Source organism: Takifugu rubripes, chromosome 16, assembly GCF_901000725.2.
Source record: "Takifugu rubripes chromosome 16, fTakRub1.2, whole genome shotgun sequence".
In the NCBI taxonomy this organism is placed as follows: domain Eukaryota; kingdom Metazoa; phylum Chordata; class Actinopteri; order Tetraodontiformes; family Tetraodontidae; genus Takifugu; species Takifugu rubripes.
The window spans coordinates 4,296,303-4,315,522 of record NC_042300.1 but is presented as its reverse complement, the minus strand read 5'-3'; the positions used below and the strand labels follow the sequence as shown (position 1 = coordinate 4,315,522).

At 45.6% G+C, this 19,220-nt stretch overlaps 1 protein-coding gene across 1 annotated transcript; it reads right to left on the bottom strand.

Moving 5' to 3' along the window:
* Positions 1 to 136: 136 nt before the first annotated feature.
* Positions 137 to 19,199, bottom strand: vsnl1a (visinin-like 1a). The gene is made up of 4 exons (XM_003971465.3): positions 18,978 to 19,199; positions 14,255 to 14,421; positions 3,330 to 3,545; positions 137 to 2,094 (listed from the first exon to the last, which is right to left on the bottom strand). Exons 2-4 carry the CDS (start codon positions 14,414 to 14,416, stop codon positions 1,897 to 1,899), a joined length of 576 nt encoding a protein of 191 aa, XP_003971514.1. The 5' UTR covers positions 14,417 to 14,421; positions 18,978 to 19,199; the 3' UTR covers positions 137 to 1,896.
* Between the last annotated feature and the right edge of the window lie 21 nt (positions 19,200 to 19,220).

The following is a 19,220-nucleotide window of genomic DNA, read 5'->3' as shown; positions in this document are numbered from 1 at the left end:
GCATCTCCGGCGTTCTAGAAACTGAAGGGACACACAGGTGTAAATATATTATCTTACATGTGTAAAAAGTTACAATAATTAGCTTAATTCTTCTGGGTAAAAAGTGGTGTTGGGTTGAATTATTAGACCAGACAAGTCCATTGAGTTCCTTTTATTAGATTAAATCACAACACAGGGAGTAGTGCAGCCATGTTGTCAGGGACACAATACATGCTACAAAAGAATCCTCGTACATGTTTGCCTTTACTTGCATTCTGTGTCTTGATAGCGTTTTTATGGGAATAAAGGGAGGACTTCAGAAGTGCCAGGCCACACCACTGACAGACGACCGCGGCCTGGTACGTTTAGATTGTTATCGCAGTGCTGTGATGTCACGTGCCCTTTGACCTTCTGAAACACACGGAGCAGTACTGCAGGTTGGGAGGGTGTGGTGCAGCAGAGCGCGCAGGCCATTTCAAGGAGGGGCCAAATTGAGCTTCTCGACGTTTGGTACTCACCCTCGTACGTGTACTGTGTGCGAGAAGAGGGAGTAAAAAAAGTACAAAAACACTGACAGGTTAGTACAGAAAAATACTGGATGGGTCGGGGAGGCCAACTGTCCAACCTACTGAAAACATGGATTTACAGTCCAGACTGTCCACTAATCACCAACTGAAATGAACTACTGTCCACTGCTCAGCTGGCAGCAACCACCGACTTCTGCTGAAAAAGACATTTAAAAATTAAGTTTAAATGCTGGATGGGGCCTCGCTTCTTCCTCTGAAGATGAAACGAAGATGAAACCTCTAAATTAAACCTACTGATATGCCACCTGCAGGACAATCGGGGGGAGACAACAAGCGAATACCACCGCTTTGCTGTTCTTTCACCGACGAATTAATGCGTAATCTCCCTTGTCTGCATCCAAAAAACACCCCTCACCTTAGAGAGATCTGCTCCTCTACTTTCTACATCTGCTCATTTGTTACAAGCTGCAGAGAGGGACTCAGTTCTTATCAACACGTACTACGGCTAATCTACCGGGACACATGCTCCCACGGCTAAAGCAGTCAAAGAAAACATCTGCAGGGATCACAAATAAGTAGCAGAGGGTCCTACTGCACTATGACCTTTTTTCTTCTCCCTCTGAGAGTAAAAATCTCTTCTCCCCAATGTGGCGGCTCTGCTGTGATAAGGCTTTCTGTCTGCAAACACAGGATGCAAAAGCAGGAAATTTTTAAGGCCGAACCTAAAGGCATGCAAATAAACTACGTTTACATCTTCTTAACTGACAGTACAAGCATGTTCCAGAGGATGGGGGAGTCAGAGGAGCGCGGATCCATCTCTTCTAGATCTAATATTTCAGACGATGGACGGAGGGTCGTGTTTGAGGCAGATACTTTATCGTGGGAATTTGGTTCGGTCGACGTAACTCGGTATTATGGAACACATACAGCTAGCGCCAGTAAACTCGGAACGATAAATAGAGCGGCAAATTCCACGTAGCACATCACCGATGCGCAAGCTTTATCAGAATAAAGTGTATGGAAAATACTTTGCACACTTCACATTTTGGCAGTTGATCTTAATTTAAATATATATTCATATTTATACTGTATATCTATATATCCTTTACGGAGGTGTGTGTAAAGTGTGTGTAGTGTGAGAGTGCGCCCGCACTCCGTTATGTTTCCTGTTGTGTGTAGGTCTTTTTTGATAGCAAATAACATTCTCATGCACACGAGTGTTTCAAACACAAGAAGCGGATTCGTTGAAAGGTAGTCCGAGCATATAATTATTGGAATTATTATTTTTTTTGTTTGTTTTCAGTGAAAATAGCTGCAAACTGAATGGAACATGAAATTTCTTTCTGTGCAGTCCGTGGCGGATGGTGGAGCACTCTGCTCGCCCTCCGGCCTATTTCTGGAGGTCACACTGCAGCAGTAATACGATGGATGGGTCGCTCTTGGCCGCCTCTTTGAACTCCTCCAGCGAGATCTGGTCGTCGTTGTTCTTATCCATCTTGGAGAAGATCTTGTCCACCCTCTGCTCGGGCGTCAGGCCGTCCTCGTTCATTTTCATCATGATCACAGTGCCCACCATCTTGTAGATGGCCTGCAGAGAGGACGAGGTGGAGAGAGGCCAGCAGATGAGCTAACTGCACGACCTGATCTGTCCAACGTCAGGTAATCATTCGCCAACATTTGAGTCCAACTTCCTCCTTTAAACACACTGATTGGTTGGATAAAATCAAAGCAACATGACCATTAAGTGAGGAAAATTCTTTGTGACAGAAAGCCTCTGATCATACAACTGGGTCAGCTAACACCGTCGCTAAAAGGATTAAGCAGATTATATTAGCTGGCCAATAAGAGATAAAATCGGACATCCCCAGTTCTGAACTCCTCTGGCTTTTATTTAGAAAAGAAAATCCACGGGAGGCTTGTGTAGGTACACACACATGTCGATGATGAAAACACCACAAAAGGGCTGCTTTTCCTGACTTGATACTTGATTTATTGAGCTGGATGATAGAGCCAATTCCCAATTCCTTTTTTATTTAATGCACTGCTACAGCACACACACACCCCCCCCCCCCCACACCCACCCCCCGAGCTGTCAGCGCTGCCGCAGCCCCACCTCCTGCTGCTCAGACAGACACAGCAGCCGCCGGTTTGTGATATACCCAGTGAAACGGATGTCCAACAGCAGCATTCTGGATGACGCTTTGGCGTAAATCCAGTTGTCTCCTGCTTTTTCCTGACCTATAACACAATCTGAAAAGGCAGCATTGGCACCAACGTAAGAGCACACACATGCTTGCAGACGCATCGTGTAAAGGGTTTTAACGGAGTCCTCTGTAGGGCGCTCTGATTCCCACCTGTGCAGCGGGAGCCTGTCATGTCACAGAAAACCTCCCGATTCCTCCTGCTGAGGCTCACAGAGTCACTCTGGCCTCTTCTAATGTTTGGGAAAAGGTGCTTTGACTGATGTCTTCCCCGTGAGACCACTCCTGCCATAATTATTTTATTCATTCTTTTCTATCTTAAAGGCCAGAATCCTCCTTATCTTCTGTTTTAAGAAATATTTCCTCACAGACTTCTACATCAGACCAACACTAAATACTTTTGCTGGATCACTGAAAGTTTTTGGTGGAGACGAATGGACAATCGTCAGGCTGCTGCACCGGAGGATTGTGTTTCTTTTTCCTTTAAGTTGGCTATTTAGATGACAACGCCATCCATCCTTTCATTTCTTAAAAGGGAAGAAGAGACGTTCAGAGGGAATATCTCTCACACACGCACGACTCAGAGGCTAATTTTCATCTTTAACTTCACTTCTGTGTCTACCTCGATGATCTCCAGCATCTCCACCCGCGTGATTTTGCCGTCTCCGTCCAGGTCGTACATGTTGAAGGCCCAGTTGAGCTTCTGCTCAAAGCTCCCTCGTGATGTGATGGACAAGGCGCAGATGAACTCTCTGAAGTCAATGGTGCCGTCGCCGTTCTTGTCGAAGGTCCTGAAGGCGTGCTGGGCAAACTTGGAGGCATCGCCATAAGGGAAGAACTGGAACGAGAGAAAAAACAGGTGACAAAATGTCTTATCATGCAGTAGATAATCAATAACAAGAGTCTGATTGCAGATTGGAAATGAGCTGGCCACACTTTTAATGCTGGGTTCTGAGTCATATCTGCATTATCGTATGCAGACAGACACACACACACACACCCCAGGGTGAAGGTTAACGCCATAACTACAGAACCTTTTTCTCCATCATGTCCTGTTGACCAGAAACCCAGTGGAGAGCAGCAACAGCTGGAGCGATTCGTTAGAGCTGACACTCGGCTTCACCTCCCCAGTAAAGTTTAAACCAAGCAGAACTCTCCAGGAGCCCTGAGAGGCACTGCACAAGTCCTCATCCAAGAACCCTCAGGAGGAACGTTCGGAACAGCCCAGTAGTGTTTCTGAGTGTGTGCGTGTTTCCGTATGAAGACATTTCAACTGAAGAATTTCCTCTTTGCTGATCTAGCAAATGGGTTCCATTCATTTTGATAAAACTCATCACAAGGTCGGTGATCACCTGCAGAGGTCTCCTCTGCTGGCAGTGACCCCTTCAGCTGTCATTGTGTGACAAGTTTAACGACTCTAGCTGGAAAATCAAAAGGAAAACCTATGAAGCAGTTGGGAGGAAGCAGAAAAATCAGCTGCAATTTCTCAGGTGCTTGCATTTTACATTCAAAAGGTTGAACATTCTACACGGTGTCATAACCCCCCCCCCCCCCGGATGAGCAGCTGCAAAGCCGCGCCATTAAAAACACCCCGCGAGCCTCCACTCAGGGTTACCGCCCCCAAACTGTCTGCAGTCAGGGCAGTGGGTGGAGGGAAGGAGTCAAGGCCATGAATCCTGATGGTGGAGAGTGCAGCAGTGGGGGAGAGGATGGTGAGGGGGGAGTTCAGGTTGCAAAGCCAACCGTCTGGAATCAGGTCCCACCCATGTGAATCCTGCTGCAGTGGCAAACTGATCAGACTGCAGTGAGATGTTAACAGAAGAGAGAAGTGTGTGTGTGTGTGTGTGTGTGAGAGAGACAACAGAGACCCAGCCTCTCTTAGCTGCCCTTCTGCTCAGAAGAAGTCAAACTAATTTAAGGCTGAAATCCCCCCTCGGGACAGGAGAAGAAAAAAAAGCTGCCTGGTACTTTTTGCTCTTTTCTTTGCAAATGCATGATGGCGTCTGGCCGCAGCGCTGCCTCCCTTCACTGAGTGAAGGAGAGGAAAGTGGAGCGGTGGGAGAGGAAAAGGTGTGAGGGAAGTAAATGTGGAGCTGATGATGATGATGATGATGATGATGATGACGGGTGGGGGGGGTTGCAGAAGGAGGAAAGCCACTGCAGCTCCCTGACAATCTGGCAAGTTACGAAACACTTAGTTATGTAAAATGAAAGCAGTGGAAGACTGAAATGTGGGACATGGTGACCAGATGGTGGAATTCTTCTTTTAGTTCATCTCATTTGTTGGGAAAGACATAGAAATCAAGATGTTTACAGCCAGAACATACAAACACGTATGGACGCACGGAGAAACGTAGCTCTCTTCATCAGCACGGCGGCGCCGCAGTCGCAGGACACAGATTCCTCGTGTCCACGGACGTCAGGTCGTTGACATCATTAACACGATTTGGCTTCCATTTGCCGTTATGGTAGCTTGATGTGGCCGTCTGGAGCCGACCATCAAAGAACAGGCTGAACGCCAGGCACAGCTGGCATAATGAAGGCGAATGCCCGTGTCAGTGAGTGCACAGCAAACAGATACCCCTTTACCCCCCCCCCACCACCTCCACACCCTTAACATGCTGCTGTTAGAGGGAACATTAAAGCCCTAATAATCAGCCCCGACGGCTGGCGCTGGTGCTGATCCAGACACATCCAGAGAGCGAGGAAAAGAGGGCCCAACCAGAGACTTGATTTAGGCTCATCAGGAGAAACACCGACTAGTTCAGCAGCCATCCTCAGGAGGAGGAACCAGTGGCAAATGCCTGGTAAACAAACACAAGACTTGGAACGTGTCCAAATTCAATCCAGATTTATGTCGTTTGGCCCGCCGGTGCTGCCAGCTCCTCTGGTAACAGTTAAGCCGCTCTGACATCTTCGTAGCTTAAAAGCTTGCGACATAAAGCTCGCAAGGGTCGAGATTTAAAAGGCGCCTCCGATTTGTCTGCCGAATTCACTCGGCTTCAATCTGTCCGGCTGCAGAATGGGCGCATCCATCCGAGCAGTTCCGAAAAATCATCTGAGTCGCCCAGTGAGCAGATCTGGGATCAGACAGCTATAGTTTCGGGGCAGCTGACCAAATAGTGAGACATCAGATTTAATTTCCCTCTCCGCAGCTCTGTTGATTGCTTTTTGACTTCCTTCGTTACAACACAGGCGGCAGATTGTGCTGGCATATTGTAAAAGAGCAGTTCAGTACAAACTTTATAAGTCACATTATGTTTTACTTTACCTCTCCTACGGTACAGCATGTACAGCGTTATGGGCGTTCATCTGGGCACCACTAGAGGTCACTGTGGAGCAGGGCAGCTGACCGATTTATGTAAGTAAATACTGCATTAGCATATAAATTGTGATCATGACCCTACATCCACGCAGGCCTTCTCTGATGAGCTGCATTTGTGGTTGTTTTAATCAGTTGCTGAGTATCAGAGAAGTCTTTTGCTTGTTCTGCAATATAATTGGACTAAATGTATTTAGTCCGCTGGGGAGCAGATCTGTTTGTGCATCACAGCACACAAACACGCCTGCTTTGACTTTTTGATGAGAACTTAGAACTGCATCAAAATTCCTTAAAATGAGATCCACAGCCTCAGGTGTTGTTCTGAATAACAAGTTCTTACACACACACCACACACAATTTTTGGGGAGCCTCTGGGCTCAATTGTGCAAAGTGGATGGTTCAATAAATTCCCCCCTCTGGGTAAATGTCAGCGATACGTGGTCGGAGAAAAATGAATCCAGCACTTCATCACTTTAACTCAGGCACAGGAGAGAACGGAATAAATCGAAGGTGACTAATCAAAACTGTCGAACCCAAATCTCATCAACATTTCAACTCCGCTTTCATGACGCTCGCAAGGTCATCTTTCCATGTGCGAGCGCCCCACCAGCAACACTGTCAACAATCCAGCTTTGCCACTGGCTGCTCATCTCTCCCAGCAGACAAACACAGCTTTTAGAGGTCAGTCTGAGAGCACGGATCGCCCTCCGAAGCATTTTCATGCCCGTATTTTCCCGTTAGCGTTACATGTATAAAATGAGGCTTTTTTTTGCTTTGACGTTTTCCTCATGCTTTCTGTCATTCCACTCAGACGCCAGAGGGCTGTGTAAACAATGCCGTATGCTTCATGCATCCCTTTGCTAACACAGTCGGATGCAGTCAAGTCCATAACGGACTCGGGGAACCCCCGGCCCGACAGCAGGGGCTGTCGCTGCATATGGCGTTTCTTCGTCAAGAACGAGGGAGAATAAATGCATAATCCATCGCCGGGGCGTTCACGGTGGTTGTGTGTGTGTGTGTGTATGTGTGTGTCTGCGTGAGAGAGATGGGTTCTGCGTGCACTCTTACATAAACCCTCAGTGACATGCCAGGCAACAGCAGAAATGTAGCCAGCACGCTGCTGCGGCTGCTGCTGCTTCCAAGTCTCCAGGCTCTGAACGGATACAAAACACACATTCGTATAGTCGCCCCTTCTGGTTTCCATCCTCCTCTTGTATTCTCGATGCCACCTAAGGTAAACAAGTCATGGCTTTTTATCCTGCCAGAGATATTTAACAATAGCTGCCAAAGTCAGTCTGTCATTTTGTCATAAATCCTCAGTAGCTTGTTTGGACATAGCGTCAATGTGAGCTTGTTTAGCTGCATGCTGCCAAAGAATGAGAAAAAAGGACATCCTCTTTCTACGCTAATATCAAAGGGTGGAGAGTTTCAATGTAAAGTCTCCTCTCCAGCCAATGAAACTGCGCCGGCAGCTGCAGCTTCCCTGTGCTCTCACCAAAGTGTCTGTCGGGCTGCACGACGGCGAGATTTACACTTGATTTATTCAGTCTGATATTTGTGAAGCAGACAGAGTCCAAAGGAAGAGCAGGACCAGCTACCGTACAAGGTCAGAGACAAGCTAATGCACCACGATGGTGAGGATTCTGCCAGCTCCAAGTTCTCATATGTGGCAGAAACTCTTTATTCACCAGACGAGGACATCGCTGTTCAGATGGCGTTAACCCACACGTGACCTTTGTTTCAGGTCAAGGTCTGCTAAGACTGCCTTGGTCTTCAGGGATGAGCTTTTCATTCGGCCAGACAATAAGATTTCAAGAGGAGAGGCCACTTGATTGAAACATAAACCCTGGAGATACGTCCAGTGGGCACTGTTTGGTTCTCTCATCACATGCAATAAACAGACCTGGAGGATATTTCCGTGCGCTTTGAGCAAACGGCTAAACAGCTGCGCCCGACCGGTTCCACACAATTAACCAGGTTGTGATTTAACAGGATTTTTTAAGCAGACATCATCTGGCTCTGGGTTATCTCTGGTTACAAAACACCCATCTGGCACAGCTTCACCTACATTAGACATCAAACGTCAAGATAACAGCAGGTGGCGCCACTGAGCACAGACCCGCGGCTGCCCGAGGAGGTGGGAAAGACAGACGCCGGCATTCCTGCTGTCACTGCCATGACATTTCTGATTTTGATGTGTAAAATAATACTTTCAGCACCATCTGGACTCAATGATTCACTGCCTGACCAAGGCTTTTTTCATTATGCAGTGTAGTCCTTCTCAGTTTGAATTTTTATCTAGTTCCTTTAATCTTTTGATTAACCACAGGCAGATGAATCATCAATGGCACAAATACCTACAGATGAATTAGGAGGACATTTAAACATCCAACGACCAAAACAACAAGATGTTCCATCAATAACACTGATTAAATGACCAGGAACATGCCTGGACAGCATTTCCATATGCCAGATAAGAAACTCAACCACAGACAATTTTCTCTTTATTCTCAAGTGAAATGAGGAAAATCAGCATTTGTACAACCCTCTTCTTAACATAATACCTTTATTTAGCATGAACTATTTTAGCAACTATGTTGTTGTTCCCGGCCAGTACAACAGACAAGCCAACAAGTAAGAACAGCCACAGACGGCAAAACACAAGAAAGAAATCAGGAGAGGAACTGAGACCTGAGCTGTGAAGCAGGAAAGAAAGAAATGAGAGCCAGGCTCCAAATCTGATAACAGCAAACTGTGAAGCAAAGCACACAGGAAGAGAGGGCTAACACCATCGATGAAGACGACTAATGCTGCTGCTGCTGCTGCTACTGCTGCTGCTACTACTGCTACTGCTGCTGCTGACGCTACTAATGCTGCTGCTGCTACTACTACGACTGCTGGTGCTACTACTGCTGCTGCTGCTGCTGCTGCTGACGCTACTGCTGCTGCTGGTGCTACTACTGCTGCTGCTGCTGCTGCTGCTGCTGCTACTGCTGCTGCTGCTGCTGACGCTACTGCTGCTGCTGCTACTGCTGCTGCTGCTGCTGACGCTACTACTGCTGCTGCTGCTACTACTGCTGCTGCTGCTACTACTGCTGCTGCTACTACTGCTGCTGCTGCTGCTGCTGCTGCTGCTACTGCTGCTGCTGCTGCTGACGCTACTGCTGCTGCTGCTACTGCTGCTGCTGCTGCTGACGCTACTACTGCTGCTGCTGCTGCTGCTGACGCTACTGCTGCTGCTGCTACTGCTGCTGCTGCTGCTGACGCTACTACTGCTGCTGCTGCTGCTGCTGCTGACGCTACTGCTGCTGCTGCTACTGCTGCTGCTGCTGCTGACGCTACTAATGCTGCTGCTGCTACTACTACGACTGCTGGTGCTACTACTGCTGCTGCTATTACAACTACTGCTACTGCTGCTGATGCTACTACTACAACTGCTGGTGCTACTACTACAACTGCTGGTGCTACTACTACAACTGCTGGTGCTACTACTACAACTGCTGGTGCTACTACTACAACTGCTGCTGCTATTACAACTACTGCTTCCCTTACTACACTTTTAAAAAAAACATATTTTACCATTTAATATGTAATCTCAGTGCAGAATGAAGTGTTTCCTTATTACCTGGACCCTTTTAGTGTTGTTATAACCCGAAGGGCAGAGGTCATGAGAGGGAGACAAGGTCATTCCTCTGGGATGTCTGGTGGTTCATTTACCTGGATACTGGATTTAAACCTCTCTGATGACACCAGCAGTACTGTGGTGTTTTTTGCAGATGATTCAGTTTATTTAAAAAAACACTTTTGTGCCAAATGGTTTATCATTAAGCCATGATTTAATGGAGATGGTGGGTTTCACAGATAAAATCAAGAGGAGAAGAAGCTGCGAAAGAGGAGCTGCAGAATAATGATGACGAGGAATTGCTGTTTAAATGAGGCGAAGCACAGTGAAATTCCAACTCTTCTGATTCCTGTTTTTCTCTCGGACGACCTGCCGTTTAGTTTGAGCTGCCTGCTTCAGCTCCTGACCCACAGCTTTCCAAAGACCGACACCGCACCAGTTCCCCCATTGTGGAAACAAAAGCTTGCGTGTGATGCACCACATCTTTGTCTGGTTTGGCTCTGCTGCTCTTCCACAGTTTACAGGCAGAACCCTATTTCTGTGTTTGCAGCAGAATAATGATGCTCTGATTTCCTGTTTACTTTCACAGAAGAGAGTTTGGAAAATCCTGAAGAATATTCCATCTGACAGGCAATAATACCAGGTTAGGTGTGGGGGGGAAGGGTAATTGAGGAAATTACAGCATTCGAATTCATCACTGCAGGGCATAATCTCTGAGTAACTCTGTCCAGAGTTTGTCAATAATATCTGAGCAAAACACCAATTTACAGAGCTCTGAAAAAAAAGAAGTGCTGGTTGCAACTTCTTGAAAGAAGCCCTGAACAAAGTCTGAGCTGCTGCGTGTGGGTCTGTGTTGTGACAGCGATGGAGAATAGCATAAGCGCTCCTGAGATGACAAATGCTATTTTTAGCAAATGGCAGCCACAAGCCTACTTGGACTGTGAGGAAGGGAGGTGAGAGAGGAGGTGGGCATAGGAGGAAAAGAGCGAGGGAAGAAGGGAGTCGCCGGCTTTATGAAAACAACACATTCAAAATGATTTTATTCCCTGTGACCAACAGGAGATCAGATTGTTGCAGATTACTATATGAGGTTCGGATGTCCTTGTTAGACTACATTGGAAGGATTTCCACTGCAGTTTCTATTAAATCCCACAGTCCTTTTAATGCCTGTTGCAGGTTTCTTGTTGCCTGGAACGATCGCTATGACTGCCATATTCTCTGTTTACAACCGATCCAACAACCCAAAAACCCAGCAAGTACCGATGGCCGTGCTGGTGTTGGGGGACGCGGTCTAATGTGGGATCTCTATCTGGTCCGTCAGGCTCTGCTTTGGTCACATGTGACATGTGCATGCTCACAGAAACAGGCTGTGGGTCGAATGATGTCAGTGTCTGTCCCCTACATCACTGAGGCTGGGGAGCTGCCGCCCTGCTTTTCTGTCTGCCATTGGAGCAAAAGGAGCGCTGGCTATTAACGCTGCTGAACGGCCACTGGTTCACACACACAAACACACACACACACACACACAGGAAAAGCCTTCAGGCAATGGAAGCGAGAGGCATCAGAGCGGAATCCAGTTGTACAGTACATCTACATTCAGGTCAGCATCTGTGTGTCTGTGCGTGATTGCTATTATTGTGACTTTGGCTTGGCCAAATTTTGACCCTGTGTATCTCTTTTTCTTTAAAGAAAAAAACATTCTTTTGCGAAGAGGACAAATATTTTTGGTGGCATTTTCAGGCCAGACGTCTAATAATTATGCACATTTTCAAAGGTGAAGATGTGTTGACGCATTTAATATGGTTGGTTTGCAATTTCAACATCAGAAGCTCTGTCACACCGCTGCTCGTTTTGACCCCTACATGCGGACCAGGACAAATCTGTCTCACATGCATGTACGAACGATTGTTAAACGTAGATGAATGTCTGCTGTCCTGTCGTGCTTCCACAGCAAGGCAAAAAAGTGGCAAAATCTCAGGGAGCGTCGTCGTCGCCCTGTTACGGATGGCTGCCATTGCAGCTGGTGTGTCAGGGATGAGAAATAAACTTCACACAGTGTGGCAGGCGTGTGCTTGAGCGTGGATTGTCCAGCAGCTCCATTTTTATGTCGCTGTCTGGCTTTGGCTAATAATGAAAATCCACAGCGAAACAAAAACCTGCAGGGGGCCGGTCTAACAGCCCTGAAATGGATTTATGGATAATTATAACCAGTCAAAAAGATGGCATCAGGCTAAACTTGGCATATTTTGTCATTTCTTCTTGTAGTCATGGCAGAATAATTGAATTCCGCCTGTTTATATGAGTCAAAACCTCATTGATAGCGATGCAGTTGTTTTGATTACACTATTGACTGCTGCCAAACGACTTAAGCCGGGCTCAGATTGCAGGACTTTTACAGGACTTTTTAAATCGAAGAAACTTAGAAGATGTTTGATCTCAAACAAGCTACAGAAACAACAGAAATCAAAAGCCCTGTTTTTGGAAGTTGGTAGCTATTCCTGAAAATAGCAAATGTGCTGGTCAAGTTAACCATTAACATGAAGAGAAACAGTGTGGTAAACTCCCTTACTTGTATTATGAGCTGTTTACAGCCTATTTAATATATTTCCATCAAATTAGATCCCCTCTCTGCTGGTTACGTTTGAATAGTCTCATTATCTTCTGGAAATCAGTTCATATATCCATTTATCACTGAATGCAACAGCATTCCTTAACAACATGCAGGAATGTGAAAAATAGATTGTTGACATTCGTATTCATGACCTGCTGCACTCCAAATCAAAACGGGAGGATCAACAGCTTCTCTGACCAGCTGCGAATATCACTCGTGTCATTCCAGCCTGGGACACGACGGTCTCGCAGCCAGTGTTGATCACAGCAGAGGAGCAGACCTAAACGCAGATATAGGTTGATACGGATGAGATGCGCAGTCGTCGGCTGCAGGTGCAGATCCGTGCAGACGCGTGGAGCTCTGGGCGCTGCACTAATAAGAGCAGCAGCGCAGAGGATCAGAGGTCCGGGAGCAGGAGTAGCTTCAAAGCCCGCCCCTTTTCATGCACAGAAAGGACACACGGTGACGATATCACGCTCGCCGCCACTCCTTTACTTTTTCTCGTCTTCAACGGAAGCAGAAACACGCCGCTGCGTCTCTCCCTGCCTCCCACTGAATGTACGACCCCCCCACCGCTGCACAGACACGAAGAGTCACTTTTCACAGGAACAAGCTCTCCCATTAATGTGAGGTCACAGCAGACTGTTTTACCACTTATCAGCCTTCTGGATTTAAATGAAGGCCGATCGCTGACAAACTGTTGCCTAGAAACACAACAGGATGCATCAATAATGGGATTTATCCAGAAGCCTGCAAGACCTTCTCATCCCAGTTGCCCCCTTTGTGCAGCTTCAGAGTTACAGCTGCAAATCAGCCAAAGAATCTTCAGCCATTTGCTTCTGTGTTCATGTCCTTCCTGTCAAAGACGAGTTTTATATCCCAGCGGAGTTGCTTTGGTTTTTTTTAGTATCTCGTAGTAATTTTGCTTATCTGATGGATTTAACCCAACAAATTGTCCTGGCAGCCATAGACTCTGTTATGTCGGTCCGAATTATTTTTTTCTGCCCATTATTTCTCCTTCCTGTCTCAGCTGATGCATGAGCTCCGATGGCATTTAGAGGAGGCATCCGCAGTCGCAGTAGTGAGGCGTGTCTTATGTAAGGGCAGCAGCCCTCTGGTGAAAAGGCCTTTCTGAACACCAGCTTTGTGTCAAAACTAAGTTCATTCATACACTACAAATGGGTATAAATATACTGAGATTTCACTGCTGCAGCAATTACCACTGATTAAATAATCTTCGGGTAATACTATCAAACAGTGCAACTACCTGTGGGCGTTTTCAACAATGCAAAATTCACAATATAAATCACTTCACATCACTTCAGTTTCCAGAACATTATTTTTTTTTATAAGATTTCTTTCAGAACAAGCTCTCTTTGCTCCCAAACACAAATTCAAACCATGGAATGAATTCACGCTCTTCAGCGGATCTAATGAGATACGCTAAACTACATGTTAGCAGCAGCAGATCATCATCTGGGAGCCTCTCGTGTGCCCGTCTCTGCTGGTTTCCTGCCAAGACACAGGGAGGCGAATGGAAACATGGAAAGATGCCGACAACGGATCTCGCAGGTTTTAAAAAGGGGGGGGGGGGGGGGTGGCATTTCCTTCGCTGGATTTTGTGGTTCAGTACATTTATGGAACCAAATCCAAGACTTTTAATTGAGAAAGCTCTGGTTTGTTTAATTGAAATAAACAGGCAGCTAATTGATAATAAGGCCTGAGCAAGTGCAGAGCGTGCTGCTATATAGTGCTAAACACCACATCCATCCATTCGAAATGCTGCAAAGTCCATGATTACTGCCCATTTAGCTAATGTGAATGTGAGCTATTGAACATTCTGCTGTTGACTCTACAGACTGTGAGTGAGCACAATTCCCCAATAAACCACCTCCTGTTATTAGATTAAAGAGCTCAGAAGAGAGAGACAAAGCTGCATGTGCGAACGTGTAGACTAATAAACATGGTGTACAGCCGGTGTGGGACTCTAACCTTGACATAGAGCTGCTGGAACTCATCCAGGTTGAGGCGGCCGGTGGGGCAGTCCTTCAGGAAGCCCTTGTACCACTGCTTGAGCTCATGCTCGTTAAACTCTGTGTTCTTCACCAGGTCCTCCATCACTTCAGGGGTCAGTTTGCTGTTCTGCTTCCCCATTTTGCCTGTAAACACAAATAAACACAACAAGAAATGAATCATGATAATACTGATAGCAGTGGCCTCTTTATAAGACAGGCTGTGAAAGTGAAAGTCTGGAGGCTGTTTGGAGAACTGTGATCATGCAACTGCTTCTTCTAAGAATAACTTTCAAACAAATGAGATGCTGGAAAACAAGGATCTCTTTTCTTTCAACAGCATCTGTTGGTTTGTATCTGTTATTTAGGGTGCTGACTGGTGCACACAGGGACGATTATTCTGCAGCTCATCTCCCAACAAAGAAGCCATTATGAGCAGAGCTGTCAAAGCTAGAGGCGGCCCAAGCTGTTAAAACTGAGGTAGTATCTATATCTGACGTTTTCATGACCCCTTCCTACCAAGTTGTGAACCCCCACAGGCTGGAGTCAGGTCCAGGGCAACAGTTGGGCTGACACAACCACAGCGGCTCCATTTCCTCATGATTTTGAAAGAGCCAAAGGGGGAATTCAAAGATGTAATAATGGTAACTACAATAATTAATCATGTTTCATAGCACACCGCCACAATTAAGGATAGATTATTGTCCCTCTGTTGAGGGCAGTGATGTTTTCAGTCTTTTTCTTTGTAATTAAATATTTTATCACAATTATATGAAGATATTTTATGTGTAGAACTTTTCTACTCTTTCCATTCATTTCATTGTTTTACCCGTGAAGCCATCATACGACTTTGAAAGTCACAACTTGGCAGAAATAATCATCTGAGCCACAACGCACCCAAACTGTGCGAAACACTTTATTTTGGAAAGAGTCTTTACAGAAGACTCCCGCTTTGCCGTCTTACAAGCACGCGGCAGACAGCAGATAATGGCTTCGTGTGGGTGATCGGTTTACTGATGTCAACTTTTCTGAACGCTGCAGCCACCTCCACAACTGCTGCATACTGAAAATGTGCGTGCGTGCACTGCACCGTCTCTCAGGTTCTAAAAAAGAGAGGGACAGGGATTGTTGTCAGTATCCTTTTTCCTTTTTTTAGATAATTACTGAACTCGTGACTGTGGAGGCATTTAATCGATCCTGGAATGGAGCGAAAGTTATTAAATATTGGGATTCATAATTGACCACACGAGCCTTCAAATGTGTTTTCGGTGTGAAAATACCAACAAGGCTGCTGTGAAGCCTTGAATGGGGACTGGAATCCAGACTGGTGCGCTGCTGGGATCTAAAATGTGGAAGAAAAGGCTTCTCTATTAGTTAAACTACCTACAGTCTTTTATAAGAGGACCTGGAATGAATATTGCATGTCATATAGTCAGTGTGCAGTTTTCATATCCAAGATCAGATTACATAATCGCTCTGTATGATATCAGCCGCACTCCTTTGATTATTTATCTGTTATCTGATGTTGCTTCTTTATAAAGGACTTTGGGAGGCACAAAAGTGTCCCGAAATGACAGACGGTAACGGCCATGACGTCACAGACCTGATCAGACTGCAGGGAAAGAGAAGCACTTTCACACACGCTCAAATCTCGTGTGTCATTTTTCCAAAACATTGTGACAGTGCGGTCATGGAATCTTTTTTCTCCCAGATTGGGAAACTTCCATATTTGGTCCTAGTATCTGATTTTCTGCCATGATCACAGTCAGATCAAAATTCAGACTGCTTGATAATTCACCATATCAACCAATAAAAAATAAAAAGAACACATCAAGCAAACGGGTCATACTGTGTTAGATAAGTTATTGTAACCCCACCAACACAACCCCACTCTGAGCTTCTTGTGGAGCTCAAATATAGGGCTTATAGCCTATTTCGCCCTGTTTTTTTGGTATTAAAAATACAATCAAATAAGGATCCCACCACTCCTGGCTTTGGCTCTGCAAACACCCACACTGCTGAACAACAAAAAGCCATCATCATAAACTTGGCTCTCTTTTTCCTCCATCTTGCCGTCATTTGTTGTCATATTTGCATCTGATATAAGGAGAGAAAACATTTAAGACTGGAAGGATTTTAGTGGAACCTGCTCAGTCTGTAAGCGGGTTTGCAGTTTAATATCCTGGTGTAATCAGATATGCATAAAACATAATAGATGAGACACTATATTATAGCACATTTTATTGTGGACACGTTTGGTGTATAAAGCATAAAAAACCACAGATATAACAAGCTTAAAGTTACCTCTGCTTGTACACAGAAGAAAACACCCTCAGGTTACGTCTGAAAGGCCAGTCAGTTTCTCTGACTCTGATGAGGAAGTGCACTATATTTCCGTGACAGTTTACAGGCTTTCGGGCAGAATATTGTAACACAAACTGCTTTTAGACTCCGACATGATTCTGATACCCATGACAGCTTTGGTATTTGGTCACTGTACAGTATATATTAAGCTTGCACGATGCCCAATTTAAATATTAATATGAAAGGGTGAGGATGTTTTCATGCTATTTTTTGTATAACACAACCCCTGCATGTATATTTTTTTGCATTCTGTGTTTCAGACTGCATGGCTAATATGATAGAATGCAGGATAAGATGAGCTTTTAAGTGCTACATCCCTAAGATTGTGAAGCACGCTAATGGTACAGTACCCTACTGTATAAGCTGTCTGCATATACAGTAGGGTGCTGCTGAATTTCATATATTTTTCATGAGAGATTGAGCATCCTGCCTTGGCACAAATTGAGCTTCTAATTGCTTCCACTGCATGATAACGCCAGCGTTGTCATCATTGTCTTCCATCAGCCATGCTGCCGATGCCTGTGTACGGCTGTGTGGGGCTGGTAGCAGGATTACATCACAACATCAGCAAGCATTGACTAAATCTCACAACCGTCCAGTTGCTAAAGCCCCTGTCGCGCTATTCAGAATTCAAGGCAGGTCAGTTCTTGGGTGATGGAAACCCATCTGCAGAGCATGGAGATACAGGCACAATGAACCAGGGAGCAGGAATATCAGATAACTAAGGAGGGCTTGCCCACAGCCAGGGTCCAGGTTCATGGTCTCACACGCTCGAGACCCACCCTGAAAGCACTTGTGCCAGTGGCTGCACTACATGTGTCACATCGTGGGAGAACTATCAAGGAGTGACGGATGAAGCGCTGTTTAAACGGGAGTGTAAAGATCCATGCAAATACCGCACGTCACTTTGATCAAGTGTCGCATTTTGCAGCATGATTTGTCAGAGTCAGCGTTATGTACGTAAGAATGTCGCAATCATGCGGTCATTTGCACATTTGAGTTAACGAAATACCCTTTTTTCCCCCCATCTTGGTTGCTCTGCGCTGCTCTGCCGGCTCTCTGCTGTCTCATGTTTCATTTCAATATTCTCTCACACCCTGATATAGCAATAAAAAATAAAAAAGACAAAAGACAATCTTTCCTCTGTCTGCAGCCAACGAATGTGACAATGATGAAATTCCTTTCACTATTTCCAGCTCCGACGCTCCGGTGTCTGTATATATGCACAAAGGAAAATTGAAAGAATAACTGTTGTGATGGATGCATGCACACATAATTTATATTAAAATTCAATGAATAATTCTACGTGTGCAATGTGTGCGCTGCAGGCACTTTATTTTATTAGGAGATGCGAGAGGGATCATTTCAAGGCAAACACTACAGGTCAGTGCAGCGCGCTGTATGCAGAGCAAATATCATGCTGACTCCAATCCTGAGTCACAAACCATTTTTTTTATCCTTGTAGATCACCAGGGTCACATCCCAGCCAATACAGAGGGGCAATTACATCTGACAGGTGCACAGCAACCCAAACAACAAGCCAAGGTATTAAATAGCTAATTGTACACCTTTTCACAGCCATTATACCTGCTCCTGAACCAGGCACAAAGCTATTACATAACAATGTCCCTTCACTATCATTTGCCAACAGGGGAATGACCTTGAAACCCATGCAGAGCCCAATACACCATCGCAAACCCAGTGCAGCTTATGAGTTAGACACGTTCCACAGTAAGCTGCCCCTGATCTTGTCTTTTAGGTGTGCAAAAGGTGCATTGCTTGGTGTGCTTGGAGAGGCAGTGGTATCTGAGGCTGCAAAAAAGTAGCCTTATCACCAGTGAGGTTAGGGCTGAGTACAGGCTCACCACATCCCCACCTTCCTCCAGCACACACCCAAGCTGACAACATCAGCACCAGTCTTGAAGGCACAGCACCACCTCATACACCGCAAAGTATGAGTGAAAATGTCGGGATGAGGGTGAGTGCAACGCATAAACCAGCACAAGACAAACGCTCCTCAGCCTTTCCGCACTTTTTACTGTTGGTTGTGGAGGTAGTTGGAGTAAAAAAAAAAAAAAAAAAGCTTAGACATCGCGTCTCCGTCATGGAAACTACAAGGGTTCGGAGGGAAACGTGCGTGTCCAGGAATTGGGGTCGAAAAACGCTGTCAAATTATATGTCACTATTGGGATTAGAGGAAATATATGTACGGCAATAACCCTATAAATGAGTCGTATAAAACAAAAACCAGCGACGCCTCATGTAGTTTAACATGCACACTAAATATAATTTTCCAGGAGCAAAAATGAAGCACTGATCACGAAGAACATCCATCCTACCTTGCAAGAGTGCGGAGTCAACGGCAGAAGTCTGATGTCGGGTCCAGTGAAAACACGGGAAAAGGGGGGCGAGTTAAGCGTCTAAATCGGCTCCCCTGTCGAGCTACTGGTGCGTTAAAGGTGTTTTACTAAAACTCGTAGCTGTTTGCAATGATTTCTATTTATATTTTGAGTTGATTATCTGCTGGAACCGAAATCAGGCGGAGCGCGACTGTAGTGTGATGCTGCTGCACACACACTGCT

Coding starts and splice junctions, on each gene's coding strand:
- vsnl1a (XM_003971465.3), bottom strand. CDS start 14,416: ATGGGGAAGCAGAACAGCAAACTGACCCCTGAAGTGATGGAGGACCTG. Junction 3,546..14,254: donor TCCAGCAGCTCTATGTCAAG/GTTAGAGTCCCA, acceptor CTCTCGTTCCAG/TTCTTCCCTTATGGCGATGC. Junction 2,095..3,329: donor AGATGCTGGAGATCATCGAG/GTAGACACAGAA, acceptor TCCTCTCTGCAG/GCCATCTACAAGATGGTGGG.